The following is a 15864-nucleotide window of genomic DNA, read 5'->3' on the forward strand; positions in this document are numbered from 1 at the left end:
TGCCACAATAATACATAACTGGCTCCTCAACAACATCAGAAAAAAATCCTATGCCCAGTGTGTTATAAAGGAGTCGAGAAAATACGGGCAAGTACTATCACCTAAGATTTTCAAATACTACATCATTCAATGACTGCATGCGTGGGTAGACATTCATAAACTGAGGAGCTCCAAGATTTATACTAGCTTCACTTCATTGAAGTCAACAACCAAACTGCCATTCCACAAGTAAAATCACTGAGGTTACACCACCAGAAACCAGGAATAGAAGAATAAAAGAAGTTTGTGTGTAGTGTAAAAATATAATACTTCCAAAACTAAATTGCTACTAAGAAGTTAAATCGCTAGTATCCAAAACTTCAAACTTGGTGAATAAGTAGTCATAGAAGAACAAATTAGTTTTAACCAGAAGAAATAATTGCAATCATTTTAAAAATCCAAACATTTAAAATGGTATATTTTCTAGGTTTTTTACTAAGAAATCAAGAAATTCAAATGTTTAAATGTTCTACCTTTTAGTTATATTGTCCATAGCAGAATTTACTGTTCTTATCTTTGCACACAAGATTAATAAACCAATTAATAGACACTTACCTCATTTCTGCCATTATATCCCTGTGCAAGTCTTTTAGTAAGACAATTATTTTGTTCCTGTAATATTCTGCAGAAGATGGAAAAAATATCTGCAGTAACACTTTTACCGTTTCCATTATCCTACTTTGGAATGGAGCAGTATTTTTTCTATAGTTTTCATATTGTGTATTGTTAAAAAACAAATCAATGAAATCCTCTATTTGAAGGTCTCTAGAATTTAAGTGCATTATCTCTTCTTCAGTAACAAAGTCAGAGATCATATTAAGCATACTGTTCTGTAAAATCAAATGAGCAACATGAACATTATTGAGCTTTTCTTCATTAAGAAGATCAGTAACAAATGAAATATTGAAATAATCTCTAGAACCATTCTGGAAGACCTCCAAAAAGTCAATGATGTCTTTGATAATTGCAATGAGATCATCTGATGAGTTTTCATTAGCCATGAGGAGAACTAGTGCATTTATTATTCTAGAATAATTTTTATGAGTGTACTCATTCAGCCAGTCTCTCTCAATCTCTCGAAGTCCCTCAAAAATTGTTATTGTGGTTTCCAGAGATGACAAATTAAACCATTTAATGAAACTACCAAGTGCCAGTGAAGAGTTTTGTCCTGCTGCTGTACTTAGTAGTCGAACTTCTTTTTTTATCACAGAGAGCAGGTGGCTGACATCAAAATTCACCAGTAAATCCCATATGCTTTTCTCTGTATCAAGCCAGAGGGCCTCAAAGTTATCAAACAGACTACTGTTCCTACTTAAAGTTGCTAATGCCATGAATACCATGTAAGTTTGGTTTCCAACTGGAGAGAGTGCCATTAAAGGCTGGGCTGCAGAAAGAAAGGAGAGGACATCCTCAGAATCTAGCATTCCAGAAATATCATTGGCCATGGTTTTTAAATTAGTAAGAATAGTGTTTATAACTGATGTTCCTGCACTTCCATTCAAGCGTAGAAGGCTATGCAGATCTGCTAACTGGTCAGAGACAGCTCTGGCCCTCCCGATGTCTGCTGTTGTCATATTGTTCACTACTTCTATGAGTTGCAAAGCAGCTTGCCTTTTTGGTGTGCATGGGCAACGAATTGAATGAACACTACTGTTTCCTGAAGACATAAGAGAGACTGACAGATCATCCCAAAACTCCTCTAAATCCATCAGAACTTCATCATCCAGATGGTGGATCTCAGAAAACTTCAAAAAAAAGGAGTTCCACTCCTTGAGCTGATAGAAAAAGCAAGTCATGTTGGAAGAGGCCTCTCTCAGCAGATCTTCATTAGAGCATAGAGAATTTCCTGCAGGAGCTGTCAATTGCAGTAGCTCAAATGCATTAGTGACCATGTTGTAAACAAAGGAAGAATCTAAGTTACAAGGCTTCAAAGCAGGATCAGCCAACAGGTTGGTTGTTGTGAGATTCCAGCAGGCAACTGTGCTGAGACAACTCAAGGCCTTTGCAGATTCATCAGGCATATTTGTTACTAGCTCCAGTAACTTTAGGAGGCCATTTGCTTTACTAAATAAATCTTCCTTGGCACATATTGACATATTTGTTTCCTGACTCAACATGAAAGTAAATACTTCAATTACGGCATCAGTGATGTTGCTGTTGTGAGGTAACTGCTCTAGAAGACTGAAGACATCAGGAAGAAGGTAAAGTGCCTCTACAAAATCATCATGCTCAGCTTGAAACAATTCTAAGACAGGCAATATATTTGTCAAGTTCCAAAAATGTGAATTGTTCTCAAGCATATGTAACCAGCCTGTCAATGTTCCCAAAACAGGATTCTCAACCTTCAAAGCTTTAATATTTGTAAAGAATTTGTGCAGGCTCTTAGAGGCCTGTTCTAGCAGATTTGTTAAGAATTCTAGATCTGTATTCTCAAGGGTTTGCATAAAATTTTCCATATGCTTTAGAAATTTGTTATCACCTACTATTATTGGAAAATTGGTAATGCTAAAAGACTTTAAAAACGTTAATGCTTTCCCAACCAGTTCAACATCCATAGCTGCTGCATTCATCAACATCTGCAGAGGTATGTTTTGCATATTATGTGACAAGTTTGATGCAATGTAAGTTATTAGATGTTCAAAGGATTCCATTAGCAAGCTTATATTTTTGTCTTGGGGGATCGCTTCTAATGCATTTAGGAGCTGTACAATGTCCACAAGAGATGTGCTGTTTCGTAGGCTTGCAGCAGTTCGGTTGTTCAGAAAAATCCAAATTCTTTTCCAGTGGGCTACTGAAGAAGGCTGGTGACTATGAAAGAAATTAGGGACTTCACTTGAATTCTCAGTGGCTCCAGTGATTAGTTTAGTGAAATATGTCTGTTTCAAGTCAGATGTGTATTGCGAGTACTTCATTAAGTGTTTAACAATTGCTTCTATTTGGCCCCCTGAGCTATTTAATAGCTTAAAGATAAAGTCAAGTGTATGGGCATCACCTTTAACATAAGATGTTGGCTGGGTGAATTTTAAAATTTTTTCTATAATGTTGAAATAAATATTCATACAATGTGCATCAGAACCATTCTGTAAACACAGAGAATCTTCCAAATTAAAATAAGCCATGTTAATAATATCCAGGATATTCTCTAGACTATAATCCATATCATCAAGGCTTCCCAGAGACAACAACAGAAATAAAACATGGCTTGTGTTTTCAAGGTTGGAAGGGAAGATTAATTTCTCACTGAGGTTACTGATAATATCTATCCACTCATTACAACCCTTTACTCCATTCAGGATATTACCAATGGTTAGAAGGTAATCAGGATGAAACCAGAAAGGTATTTGTGAAATATTTTTGGCTGTCAAATCTAACTCTGTCACATTCTGGAGAATGTTGGCACAAGCCAGTAGGTAACGATCTTGAGATATGTTTTTAAGGAATCCAGCAGTCTCTTTTAGCTCTGTGAGAACAATGACCAGCTCTTCTGTAGAAAGCTTTAGGATACTTGAAAGTGAATGCCCAATGGAATAAAGGTTTGTCTTCTTATATTCCACTTCAGAACTCAGTGGAGCAAAAATGCCAGCCCAGAAATCTAAAAACTCCCTGCTAAAAGTCTTCAGCAGAGATTTCTGTAATTCTGTGATCACTGTTTCCATTGTTTGGAAAGCTTCCTCCAGACTTTCCCTTGTAAGGTTGCTGGTGATATCAATTGCAATCTTAAGTGCACTTATAAGATCATCGAAGGCATCAAAATCTTCCCAGTTGTTCAATTTCCCAGCTCCTGTTATGATGCCTAGTAGATTCAATGCAGATGTAGTTTCAGGACTAACTACAAATGTCACATTGCATGGTTCAGCATGGGTTATATTTTCAAGCCCTTCAGAAATCTGGGTCAGGCCGTTTTGTAGGTATGTGATAAAATTTAAATCCAGTGTTAACATTTCAGAAGCTTGTTGAAGAATCTCTGTCCACATCTGAAGCCAGGTAGTGGTGCAATGCATGGCAAAAGGCACAGATACCCCAAAGTCTGTTGAATTGGACAGAATGCTGACCAGTGGAAGAAAAAGTGAGCTGTAACTCTTTACTAAAGGTTCCTCAGAAGGAATGCCAAGAACATAAAAATCAGTACATTCATTATTTAACAGGCTTTCTGGTGGAATGTCAAAAAGTTGTTCTAAGTATTGAAAGGCAACTGTACGTAGCTCTTTTTCTATAAACATAGCTTTAAGGCTCCCCAGAGTTTTATATACAACTTGTACCTCTTGTTCCCCTTTCTGTGCAAGGGACTGGGCCTGGAGGATGAAGTAGTTGTAAACTCTTGCTAACTTTTCACAGAGAGGCTTCTGAGTAAGACCATTAAGAAGTGTTATAATTTCAGATAGAAAGTCAAAAACCACACTCATGTTTTGGAAAGCAAGCTGTATTCGAGTAGATGAAATGTCTTTTGAAGTTTTGTGGAAGAAAGATAACAAAGAGCTATTGCTCTGGATTCTTAAGAATTGATCAATGTTTTGATATACAGTGGAAAGCATCTCAACAAGTGAGGCAGCTTTACTATCCACTATCCTGGGGATGTTTTGGTAGAAATCAGACACAATTTTCCCTGTGTCTTGTACTTTAGATACAGCAGTTCCACTGGAGAGTAGAATACAAGACAGATTTCTCATTTTGTCCATGGTACTAAGAGCTGTACTGACATGTTCTTGGGTCAATAACCCAACCTCATACAGACTCCTTATGAAGTTTTCACAGAAATTATTTACAACCTTTATGTCACCAACATTCCATTGAGGCCAATGTGTGCGGATATTTTGGAAAAACCGAAGGCTTTTATTAAGGACTTTCTGATTTTCTGGAACAGAGAACACAATTTTAGATAAGAAGTTCTCCAAGTTCTCTACTTCTCCAGTTGAACTTGTACTCATCAAGAGGTGTAGTAGTTTAGGATCAAGCTCATATAAGACCATTTCCACCGTTTCCCAAAATACTGCAGCCTGCTCATTTGGCCAGAGCCTTGAAACAAGTTGAAAATTCTCTAGTAGCTTTTTACTGAGGTCAGAAAATGAATAAAAATCCACAGCAGACTCATTTGTCTCCACACTGGCAAAACCGTTAATCCATGTAATAGCATTATTCAACACTGTGTCTAGGAGGGATTGGGTGTCTTGAAGGCTTGAAGAAGACAAAGAACCAGGCATCAAATTTTCTTGTACAAATTCTGCAAGGCGCAAGCTGTTAACTATGTCTCCTTTCTCTTCAGGAATTTGTAAGTTTTCTTCACTTGTCAGAAGCTGTTTGACAGATGTCAAAATCCTGAAATATTAAATCAAGATTTTTCATGTGAGTTACCTGCAGTTAATATACACCTTAACATGAAGCATATGTAAACATTGTATTTCTTCTAGAATGCATTGCATTCATATCTTAAAATCAAGAGGACATTTAAAAACCACTAAAATAATGTTTATAATGTTATCTTTTAAACACCAAAATAAAAATACATTACCAGGGAGTTGCATCATTTTTAAAACACACACAAAGTCAATGACTAGGAATGTTTCAACCACACAAGTCAATGAAGTAGAGTTGAACTTAGGTAGATGATTAGGGACACAGATATCTATTGAGCAAGAGGATAGAGCCGTGAAAGCTATGCAAGCCAAGTCTCTGCCTCAATGACCTTTCATGTTCTGCTGAAACCAGCAGAATCTTTAAGATCCACAGAGTAAGTAGCTTTAAAGGAATTAGAACAGGCCATAGATATTTTATTCCCATTAAACATTGAAGAAAATGAAAAACTTCTAGGTTTCTGTAAAGAATTGAAAATCAAATGCAAGTTTCTAACAACTCACCCCTAAAAAGTTGTTGCCTTCTCAAACAAAACCCAAGAAAATGCCACTGAAAACAGAAATGTTGTCATGACAAAATTCCTTTGCAAAAATATTTGCAAAAATGCAAATATTTGCATTTTTGTTGCAAATATTTTACCTAAAGATTTCAACCAGTTTTATACAGAACTTCGGCTAAGAATGGGTAGACTTGGGACACACAAATTAAGGAAGAGTAGGATCAGTAGGTCTCAACCAAAAATAGCTCTAACTCACTAAACTAATTCGGTGAAGAAAGCCAACAGAAATCATTTTTCTTAATTTTTGCATTGATGACTTTTAAAGCAGGAAAACTGAGAAGCTAAGCATTGAAAAAAATACTCCAGAAGTTAATGACTGTTTCCATTATGTGGTCTCCACCACAGGATTTTGCACAAAGTCTATGTAACGTTTATCTTTGTTTTTCTTGTTAAAAAAGACTCCATTTATTTTGTTATTATTATGTAACATTGTGTAGCAGCAACAACATGTTTAGTGCTCTTATAGATTAGAGTAGAGGCTGGATACCTGTTCCTGGAGATCTTTTATTCTAAAATCAACACAGAGAAAAGGTGAAGAAGGAATGTGAGGAGAGAGCCAAGATAAAACAGAAAATGTGTAATTGAACACACAGGTCTGTTAGTTCCACTGTGCTTGTATACTGACATTTTCCTTTCATTGTCCTCATTTCCATTTAATAAAACTGTATATTTCACGCAAATTTTCAGCTTTCAGAACTGAATGAGGAATTATTCATTCCTGGTGCCCACTTCATCAAAACCATCAAAGGTTGAATAGTACAAGGACTTTGATCCAAGGTATTTTTTGTCTATATTGCTCAATATGACCAAAAGTTCAGAACATGGGAATTTTTAGGAACTCTGTTACAAATCCAATCCTGAACTTGCTTTACCTAGATTTTCATCCAGCTGGATGAGTTCATTTGTTCCTATGTAACTAGCAGATGAGTAGCTCACGCTCCAAATGAAGTAGAAAAACTCTTATTGACGTCAATAGGAAAATAATTCAGGTCTCCTATGAAAAGTACAACAGATGGCCGTATCATACCTTTAAGAACTCAACAATTAAGTCATTGGAGACTTCTGCTTAAATGTGAAGGGTAGCGCACAGCCCACAACACCAGCAACTGGGTTCAATTGCAGAACAGAAGAAATTTAAAATTGGAGATTAAAAAGAACTTTCTGACTACAAGGGTGGTTAAGCACTGGAACAGGCAAGAAGTTGTGGAACCTCCATCCCTGGAAATTTGAAAAGCAAGTTGAACAGACACTTAGCTGGGATAGTTTAGTTAGCTTAGATCCTGCCCTGAGCAGAAAGTTGGATTAGATGACCTTCTAGCCCTACATTCCCACAATTCTGTGAAGAGCTGTAAATTACAGAACTAGATTATAAAGGGCCCATCTTTTACAGATTTACAACAATTCTTTCCATTTCACAGGTGACATGACTGATTACTTTAGCAGACACAGAGAATAAGGAAGCAGTATAATGTGAAATCTTGGAAGTGCAATTTAAAAAACACTTTTCTACAACAGCTAATTACTGTGACTAGATTTGCCAACAACACTAGGTGTGTCCATTTACATTTTCTTTTCACAGCTAAGGACCTTGTTACACATTGTACTTTGAGCAGCTCACATGTTGATCAATGTTAGTGCCAGCTTGAGTTTGGAGCAGGCACACCTAAAGGCTAAAAACCTTCTCTGACTTTCCTCTACTTGCTCAACTGTGACTTGCCACTAGGGGGCTAGTGAGCAGGGGCCCTGACTTAGAGCTACAGCTTTAAGTTGCCACTACCAGAACAAGCTTCTATCCCTGCTCTGAAGTCAGTGCCGGATTTAGATATAAACTAAGTAAGCTTCAGTTTAGGGCCTCACATTATGAGGGACCTCTAAACCAGCCCCCAGGCTGCAAAGGGTCAGCTGCTAGCCACAAACCACAGCCCCACAGAGTCGGTCAGAGAGGCTGCGATTCCTTCCTCAGGACCCGCAGCAGCCATGGTTGAGGTTTGGGCCCACCCAGGGGCTGGAAGTATCTGTACTTGTGTTGCAGCCAGAAATTCCGGCCGCAGGGTTCCGCATGGCAGTCTGAGTTTGCCGGGCCGCAGTCGCTTCCAGTCCAGTTTGCTGGGCCACAGCATAGAAAAGTTGGGAACCTGTAGTTCAGGGCCCCAGTATGCCATAATCTGTCCCTGTCTAGGGAGGAAGGTGTGAGAGATGGGTTGGGGAGGGGGCAAGCCTGGAACATGAAAGCTGGGAGGTGGAGAGTTAGTGGAATGGGGGTGGGTAATGAAATGTAAGGTAGAAAGTAAATGGCGGTATGGGAAGCGTGGTGAAATAAAAGAAGTCATACACTGAAGAATAAAATAAAAATAAGTAAAAAAGAATTTAAAAAGCAATAAAGGAGGAAGTAAATTAAAGAAGGCCTCATGTTTTAATAAATTGGGATTTGGAATTGGGATGTGGGGAATGCTGGTCATGCTTCCCAGGATGGCTGGGAGATGGGAGTGGTGAGGGAAGAAGCTTTTGGAGAAACCCCTGCCCCTGTCCCAAGAAAGAAGCCCAGCTCAATGAGGACCCTATCCAGTCCCTTACCTTGACCCCGTCCTACCCCCCTGGATATCACTTCTGGACCTGTCCATGTCCAAAAACCTGGCTGGCTGGCATGTGGTCTGCAGGCTATTTACAGAGATGCACCTTTGGGCAGAAAGTGTTTGAATGTGAGCAACAAAGATATAACTCCCTGTAATCTTGAAAGTTTGATCACAAAAGAAACATTTGCCAAAAATGAGCAAAATAATCTTACTCAAGGCTACAGAAGTCTAAAATGGAAAAACAAACAAAAAACATGGTTTAAAAGAGTTTGCAAAAAACAGTTGAGTGAAGAATTTAAACTGAATTACCTTGCCCATGAAGCAAATGGGGAATTTGATAAGTTTTTCAGAAATGCTAAATAATTTTCAATTAAAGCCTTAAAATTGAGATTGTTTCCAGTACACAGGGATGATCCAAAATAATCTGCAGAAAAAAGGTGATATGTCAATACGCTCAGCAAAGACTCTGTAACTCTCCCAGGGGTCATTTGAATAGATTCTCACTGGATTTGGATCCAGCTGGAGTTGGATCAAAAGAGAAATTACAACATTCTACAATTTTTCCCAGAGAAATTAATGAAGTATATGTTAGTAAAGGATTTAGATACCAAAAAGAACAAGCTAGAGAATCTTCCTAATATTTTTCATTCAGACTGATCCTTTCAGTTTAGTTTCAACAAAATATCTGAGACAAATGTCTCATCAAGGAAGTTTTAACAGCAAGGTCAAGCTGTGAGGGTTTGCTGAAATAAGTGAAACAAAGGTGCCCATAATGTTTTAAAGCAACCTCTACTGCTCTGAGAAGTTTTGTCTTGAGAAATACACAGAGAACCAGGAAATGCAGAGACTTTGTTTCCTCACCTGACTGACCTCTTCTGAAGCCTTCTGCCTCATTCACAAATTGAGCTATGCCACACATTGTCCTGACAGCTGTTGTTACGTCCTTCCAGTGTGGGATCTCCTCAAAACCAAACCATACTTCTTCAAGTGTACGAATAACTCTGAAAGGATCAAGGACCCAAAAAGCAGGTATTTTATCATAGATCAGGCCAGTAATTTTCTAAATAAAAACATGGGGTCCACATGCAGCTGCTGCCTTGTCAATTTGCAGCTAAATCTTCCAGTTCCTTTACTTGTGTGGGGAGCCCTATTGATTTCAAAGTAAGCAGGGCTCTTGACTAGGTACTTCTTCCTTTAATATCAGTGGCAAAACACTCCCCAGTGGCAACATAAGCAGAGTTGCACTGCATGCAGCTTTGGCTACTAGTGCTACATATTGGTCAAGTAGAGCAAAAGTTCTATGAATTCATTAAAAAAAATAGAGTTGACAAGAAGCTTAAAGTCTAAAAGTAACGTTCTGCAAATCATCCGAATGCCTATTTTGTATTAATAATTCACTGCTTACTCAAAACAATAGCAAACTTTCTTAGATGTCCTGCACAAAAACAGTACCTTGAATTTATATGCTGCCTTTACTGGTTCTACCATGCTAGTCAAGTGCTATTCCCAAGGGTGTTTTATCATCTGCCCTGCTAGTGCTCAAAAAAGGGAAGCAAACAAAGCAGTCCTGCCAAGTTCAAATTCACTTAGAAATAGGTCAGGGAGAAAAATCCACTTTTGACTGACGGGGAAAAAAAGGACCCAAAACCCCCGGATAATAAAAAATAGAAACTAAATTATCTAACCTTTAATATGGCTCTACAAGTCACACGCTTGGTTCTACTCTTGCATAAACTGATGCCATTTTTGGCTGCAACTTTGATGGGAGATGATTCAAGCCTACTGGCAAGTCTGAAAACAAACCAAGCTTACTATATACAGTGGCTTCATGCCACAAAACTTGTGCACAAGGTTACTCATGTTCATAAATGTAATCCCACAACTGTAATCACATGTGAGATGCTGCTGTTGTAACTGCATCTTTGTAGGCCTGAACTCTAAGAAAACGCCTGAAAGCATCTGCTGACTGTAAATCTAACTTTACATTAACCGCATTTTGCCTATGATTTATTTTTTGAGGGGAAAAACAACAACATTTCATTATATTTAAGAAAATTTTATTGCTACCACGCTTAGTGTGCTTATCTCGTTTACACAGATCTCACTTTGGCTTAACTCCTTTGACTTCACTGAAGTTACTCCTCAATTTAGAATGGGGTCAGGCAGGAAGCAAAATCAGGCCCCTTACATCTAAAAGCCATTTGTGATGCTTACAATGAGAGGAGCAGCTGCTCCTGACAAGAGCTGAAATAGACATCCTCTCCAGATGGTGCCTTTGTGCTCAGCAGCTGATTAATTTTACAGTAAGAAGCACTATTTTCAGCGAGCTGCTGTTCTATTTCTTGCCATCCCAAAAACTCTTCCATTATTGAATCTGGCAGGCTCTGTTGTCCATGAATTACTTTCTGCAGAAGTAAGACCTTTGGGGGAAAAAAGGCAACAATTTATAAACAGCAAAAGGAAAGAGTCTTTGATACTTGGGTCCTCTCTCTTAGACTAATATAACTCTATTGACTCCACTGGCATTATTCCTGGTTTACATAGGTTTAATCAAGATGAGAAAGAGAACCTCAAGTCCTTTTGTTTTTCTGGAAGTAGCATAGGCAAACTGGCACCTATACACAAAATACACATCTGGTCTGTATATGTATTGCCATAAGTTTCTTTTAACTGGTTTGATTTACTGAAGTGCCATACTATTCAGAGTCACTGTCACAGTTTATTTAATTATGTGATAACCATTCAGTTAAGGTGTTAACTTTGGGTGTTAAATGTATCAAAAAAAGACACACACAAAATACTTACAGATTCCTTTATTGACTGGATTTGACTGCTTAACTTAAAAGCCTCATTTGAATTGTTGTAATGGCACACAAATCTTGCTAGAACATCTATGACTTCAGAGTTTGGAGGAAGCTGAAGGGCCTTCTCAAATACTGTAAGCAAATCCTCGCATATATAGGAAGCATTACTCATCAATGTCTAAAATGTAATTAATATACTGTCAAAATGTAATGTGTGAAAAAATGGACTTAAATTCATTCTGAGAGACCATTTTCACACTAAGGGATATAAACACTAGAGTGAATAAACACAAACCAACCATAAAAAGCAGTATGGTGACCCAGTTTATTTGACACACACAACTGTTATAAGGGACAGGTTATTTATTGTTTTTAAAATATGACTTACCTGCTTTAACTCCCAAAAGAGTATTTCAATGTCCAGATGCACTACTCCATCTTCTTGAAGAAAGGGGAGCACTTTTTCCAAGTGATGTAAAAATTCTGTAAAACATGTATCCTTTATTTCTTTTTTTCTCAGGTACAGAAAATATTTGGGACTCCAAATTATTTGGTTTGGTCTGAATGGAAGAACTGGCTTCTGGACAATTAGACCGCAAAGAATATGGTTCAATCTACACGTAATACCTATCAATAGGCTCTCAGTTATGTTTTTGGGTACGGGGTGAGACCAATCCTTTTATCCGAGGGCTCATGTACCACTGCCCTCTGCACTCACAAAAAAGTCCAGACTGTTCTTGTCTAGCATCTACCGTGCAAGAATCCTCACCACAACAGGTAGAAAGGGAATGAGTCGAAGAGTCATCCCCATAACCCTTGCCAGCACTACTGTCCCTGTGAGCAAGGATATGCACATCCTCCTCTTTAAGGGTGTGATACCCATGCTCCTTTGGTGCTCTGTAAAGCACCATGCACAATGCCTGCACAGACAACGTAACTCTTCCACCTCTATGCCAGCTACAGTTTTAGATCTACATTTCCCAGGGGTCCTCTAACAGGGAGTGATTTTGGTCCTATGATCACCCATGCTGTTCAGAAATGGATCCAGCATTTTGCAAAGGGAGGTGTGGTAGCAGTGGACTGGCATCACTGGAGTGGCTGCTCCCTCTCCCCTCTGGGACAGGCAGACCATGCCAGAGAAGCACCAGCTGGGAACTTTAAGTCCTCAAAGCAGGTAAGAATTCCCCACCCCTCGCCTTTCACCTCTCCACTCAGAGAGGCATCCTTTCCCTCCCCACCCTTTGTCCCCTTTCCCCCACCTGCTGCTGACACTGTCCTGGGGGTGAAGGGACCTCCAGAACTCCTTCAGCCAGGCTGCACAAAGCCAGGCTTGACCCATAATAATAGCAGCAGCAAAAGGAAGGAAGGCAGGTTCCCCCCTGGCCATGCCTGCTTCTGGTCAGGTATGAAATACCCAAGGGGACAAGGCAGGAGACAGAACTTATCTGCCTCCACCACTGCTGCTGCTGCTGTCCCAGGCAGAGCCCAGCCCCTACAGTGGTGGGTTGGAGCAGACCTGGAGCTCCTCTCACCCTGCCCCCAGGACAGCAAGGACTGTGGCAGTGGCAGGCAGGGGAGGGAAGAATAGAAGGGAAGGGGAGGGAAGAGAGCAGAGGGGACATGCCTCTGAGAATGGAGAGGAAAGGAGAACGGAGAATTTGTACCTTCTTTAGTGACTTGAAATCCCCAGCTTCTGCTCCTACTGTACATTCAGAAAGGGGGGGGGGGTGACTGAGTCATTGAACCACCCTGAATCCCTCCCTGCACATGTGTTCAGAATGCATAGTCAATACAACCAGTTATCCAATTGTAGCAAAACCCCCAGTCTTTCTTTTTTTTTCTTTTAAAATGCATCCCTTGCCCTTCCCCAACCATTTCTGACTTTTTCTCTCCCTCTCTATTCCCTATAGATAAGTATAAGTGCACTAAGACATAAGATAAGTTTCAGCATTTTATTTTGGTAGCAAGTTGTATTTGTTTTGTTTTTCTCCTCCTTTATATTGTATAATTGTTATGTTTATATTGATTTTTACTGTTCTATATTACTGTTTTACTGATACTATATGATTTAGGCCTACATATGGAAGTTAGCATAAGTCATGTCAAGTTTCCATTTTGTTCGTCAAGTCTCCATCTTGTCCACATGCCCTGTTGTGTAAGTATGTTGTAACCTATGACTCATACCTACCCCTCCTATGTAACTTGGTTCCTGAATGAAGGGGGATAAATGAGAGTGGGCCAACACCCCAGCCATTGGAACCACCCTCAGCATTCAAGAAACAGAAGATGAAGCGACCCACCATTGTGCCAAGGCTGCACATGCTCAGTAAGAACACCTGGAACCCTCTGGAACAGGACTGACATTGCCTGGACAGGCCCTCCCCATAGGAGATCAGAGGTAGTCTGCCTCATAAAAAGGGGTAGTGAAGACTGACTCCTTGGGACTCCTTCTCCATCTACACCAGCACCATGCCACACCACCTATCCACCCAGAGGCCCTGCTGGCGACCCCGCTCTGGACAACACCTACTGGACAAGGACCCCTTTCCAGCCTGGATAGGTAGCTATCACCCCCACCCTCTCTTCAACCAAGGACTTGGACTCTGCTTCTCTTCCTTACCTGGACTCCAGCCCTTCCACTGAGTCTCTTTCTCCTGCTGCCATTGTGAGTACATAGTATGTGAGTACATAGTACATACCCACACACATACGTACGTACATACGTACGTGTGTGTGTGTGTGTGTGTACGTACATACCAAACACACATACCAATAACTTCATGGGGTTGTGTAGTGTGTTCTCTGTTTAATAAACCTGTTATTTTGAAACCATGAGTTGGATTTTTGTCTGTTTCCCGACCGTTTCCTCCTTGCCACCACTTATCTGCCCCCAAGCTCCCAGCTGTCTGCCTCTCTCTCTTTCCGGCTGTCTCTTCCTTGCCACTGGGCTTTTTCCCTTGCACCAGTGACCTTGAGTAATACTGGGGCCACTTGACCTTAAGTAACCCCAGCCTCAGCCCAGCTTCTCTCTAGTCTAACGGTTCTAATCCCAGTTCTGGTAACTTTCATTCCTTACACTTTCTCTCTCACCTTAACCTTCCCCCAGGTATCCCAAGTACCCCAAACACACACATACATACCATACCATCCAAGTTAGGAACTCACCTGTGTGTATGTGTAGGTGGGTGGTTTGTGTGTGAACTGATGAATATACATATATTACATTATGTACATGATATATAAGTTAGTGATCTGTGTATGTGTACTGAGTGTGTGGGTATTGACAACTGACTGTTGTCTAATTTTCAGTGTGTATAGTGTGTATGTGCTTAGACTGGTAATTTTGGATATGTGTGCGTGCCTGAGTTGGTAGTGTGTGGGTGTATGCACCTAGTGTGTGTGTGTGTGTGTGTGTGTGTGTGTGTGTATACCTAATTGATTTGAGTGTGTGCATGTGCAATTGTACACCATGCACGCCCTCCTGCCTAACAGTGTTATGTTGAGATCCCAAGCGTTGGCCTGACCCCACAGGGCAACACAATAAGGAAGAGACGACAAAATATGTTGTGCTTACACCCATCCCTAATCAGATCCATATCCAGATCTATACTTCTGCACACAGGCCCTTAAACCAGGGCTCTGCTTCCATTACGGATATGGGCCAGCCACAAATCTTGAAACTAGACCTAGAACTAAATGCAAAACTTCAAGAAATTTAACAGTTATTTGGAGCTGAAAATCTGGTTCAGGTCAATCTTTGTAAAAGACTACATTTATTTTATAAAACTAAAATGGTTATCATTTTCATCAATTAAATCTTTGAGGGTAGGGGAAGAAAAGTAGGCATCATCAGACAGGCATCAGTTCACCAAAAGGAAAGCAGATTACCAACAGAGTGGTAGGGCAACTTATCTGCTGAACATATGGAGTAGAAAAGTGTCATAAGTGATGATAAAACACAATGCAACAGAACAAAATTTGACAAACACTAGAGACATGGTACATATCCGAAACATGGTATATGCCTTATATAGTCTCAATGCTTTCCCGGTATGCTATCGATCAATGCTACAGCAGTCATTTGGGAACTTGCAACTAGTAACCACAGAATATTTTTACCTTTAGTGAAATATAAATTCTGAGTTATTATATTCCTCAAAGCTCCATCTACCAGAATCAGCCTCTTCATAAGAGACCATTGAGGCAAATTTTCAGTCAGAGTCTGTAGTTTCTCCACATGCAGAATACTGTAGACAAAAGAATGAGGATTTTTCTGTAGGTTTTTTTTGTATCAGCAACAAAATATGGGTTCCTACAAAATTACCTTACATATGTTGTACATTCACAATATCATTTGTTTTATTATTTGTTATACCAACAGCGTGGGAGAGTCACAGCTTCCTGTTGGGAAAAGCTGCATTCAAAATATGTTGCTCAATTCCTGAACATTTTAACCCAGAGGCTTCCTACTGGCAATAACCGATCCTACAAAACTCTCCCTGTATATGCAGGAATAAGAACTCTTCCCCTTAGCATCCAA

The 15864-nt window shown here is 39.7% G+C and overlaps 1 protein-coding gene across 1 annotated transcript in view; it reads right to left on the bottom strand.

Annotated features, from left to right (window-relative positions):
* Window positions 1-15864, bottom strand: part of ABCA13 (ATP binding cassette subfamily A member 13) — a 351606-nt gene that overhangs the window by 281619 nt on the left and 54123 nt on the right. Inside the window, exons 12-18 of the mRNA XM_014524731.2 lie at window positions 15444-15571; window positions 11713-11807; window positions 11326-11502; window positions 10735-10940; window positions 9382-9521; window positions 8830-8944; window positions 595-5352 (exon numbers count right to left, since the gene is read on the bottom strand). Of these exons, the coding sequence (XP_014380217.1) occupies window positions 595-5352; window positions 8830-8944; window positions 9382-9521; window positions 10735-10940; window positions 11326-11502; window positions 11713-11807; window positions 15444-15571 (5619 nt within the window). The remainder of the gene's footprint in view (window positions 1-594; window positions 5353-8829; window positions 8945-9381; window positions 9522-10734; window positions 10941-11325; window positions 11503-11712; window positions 11808-15443; window positions 15572-15864) is intronic.

Source organism: Alligator sinensis, unplaced genomic scaffold (genome assembly GCF_000455745.1).
Source record: "Alligator sinensis unplaced genomic scaffold, ASM45574v1 scaffold82_1, whole genome shotgun sequence".
Lineage (NCBI taxonomy): Eukaryota > Metazoa > Chordata > Crocodylia > Alligatoridae > Alligator > Alligator sinensis.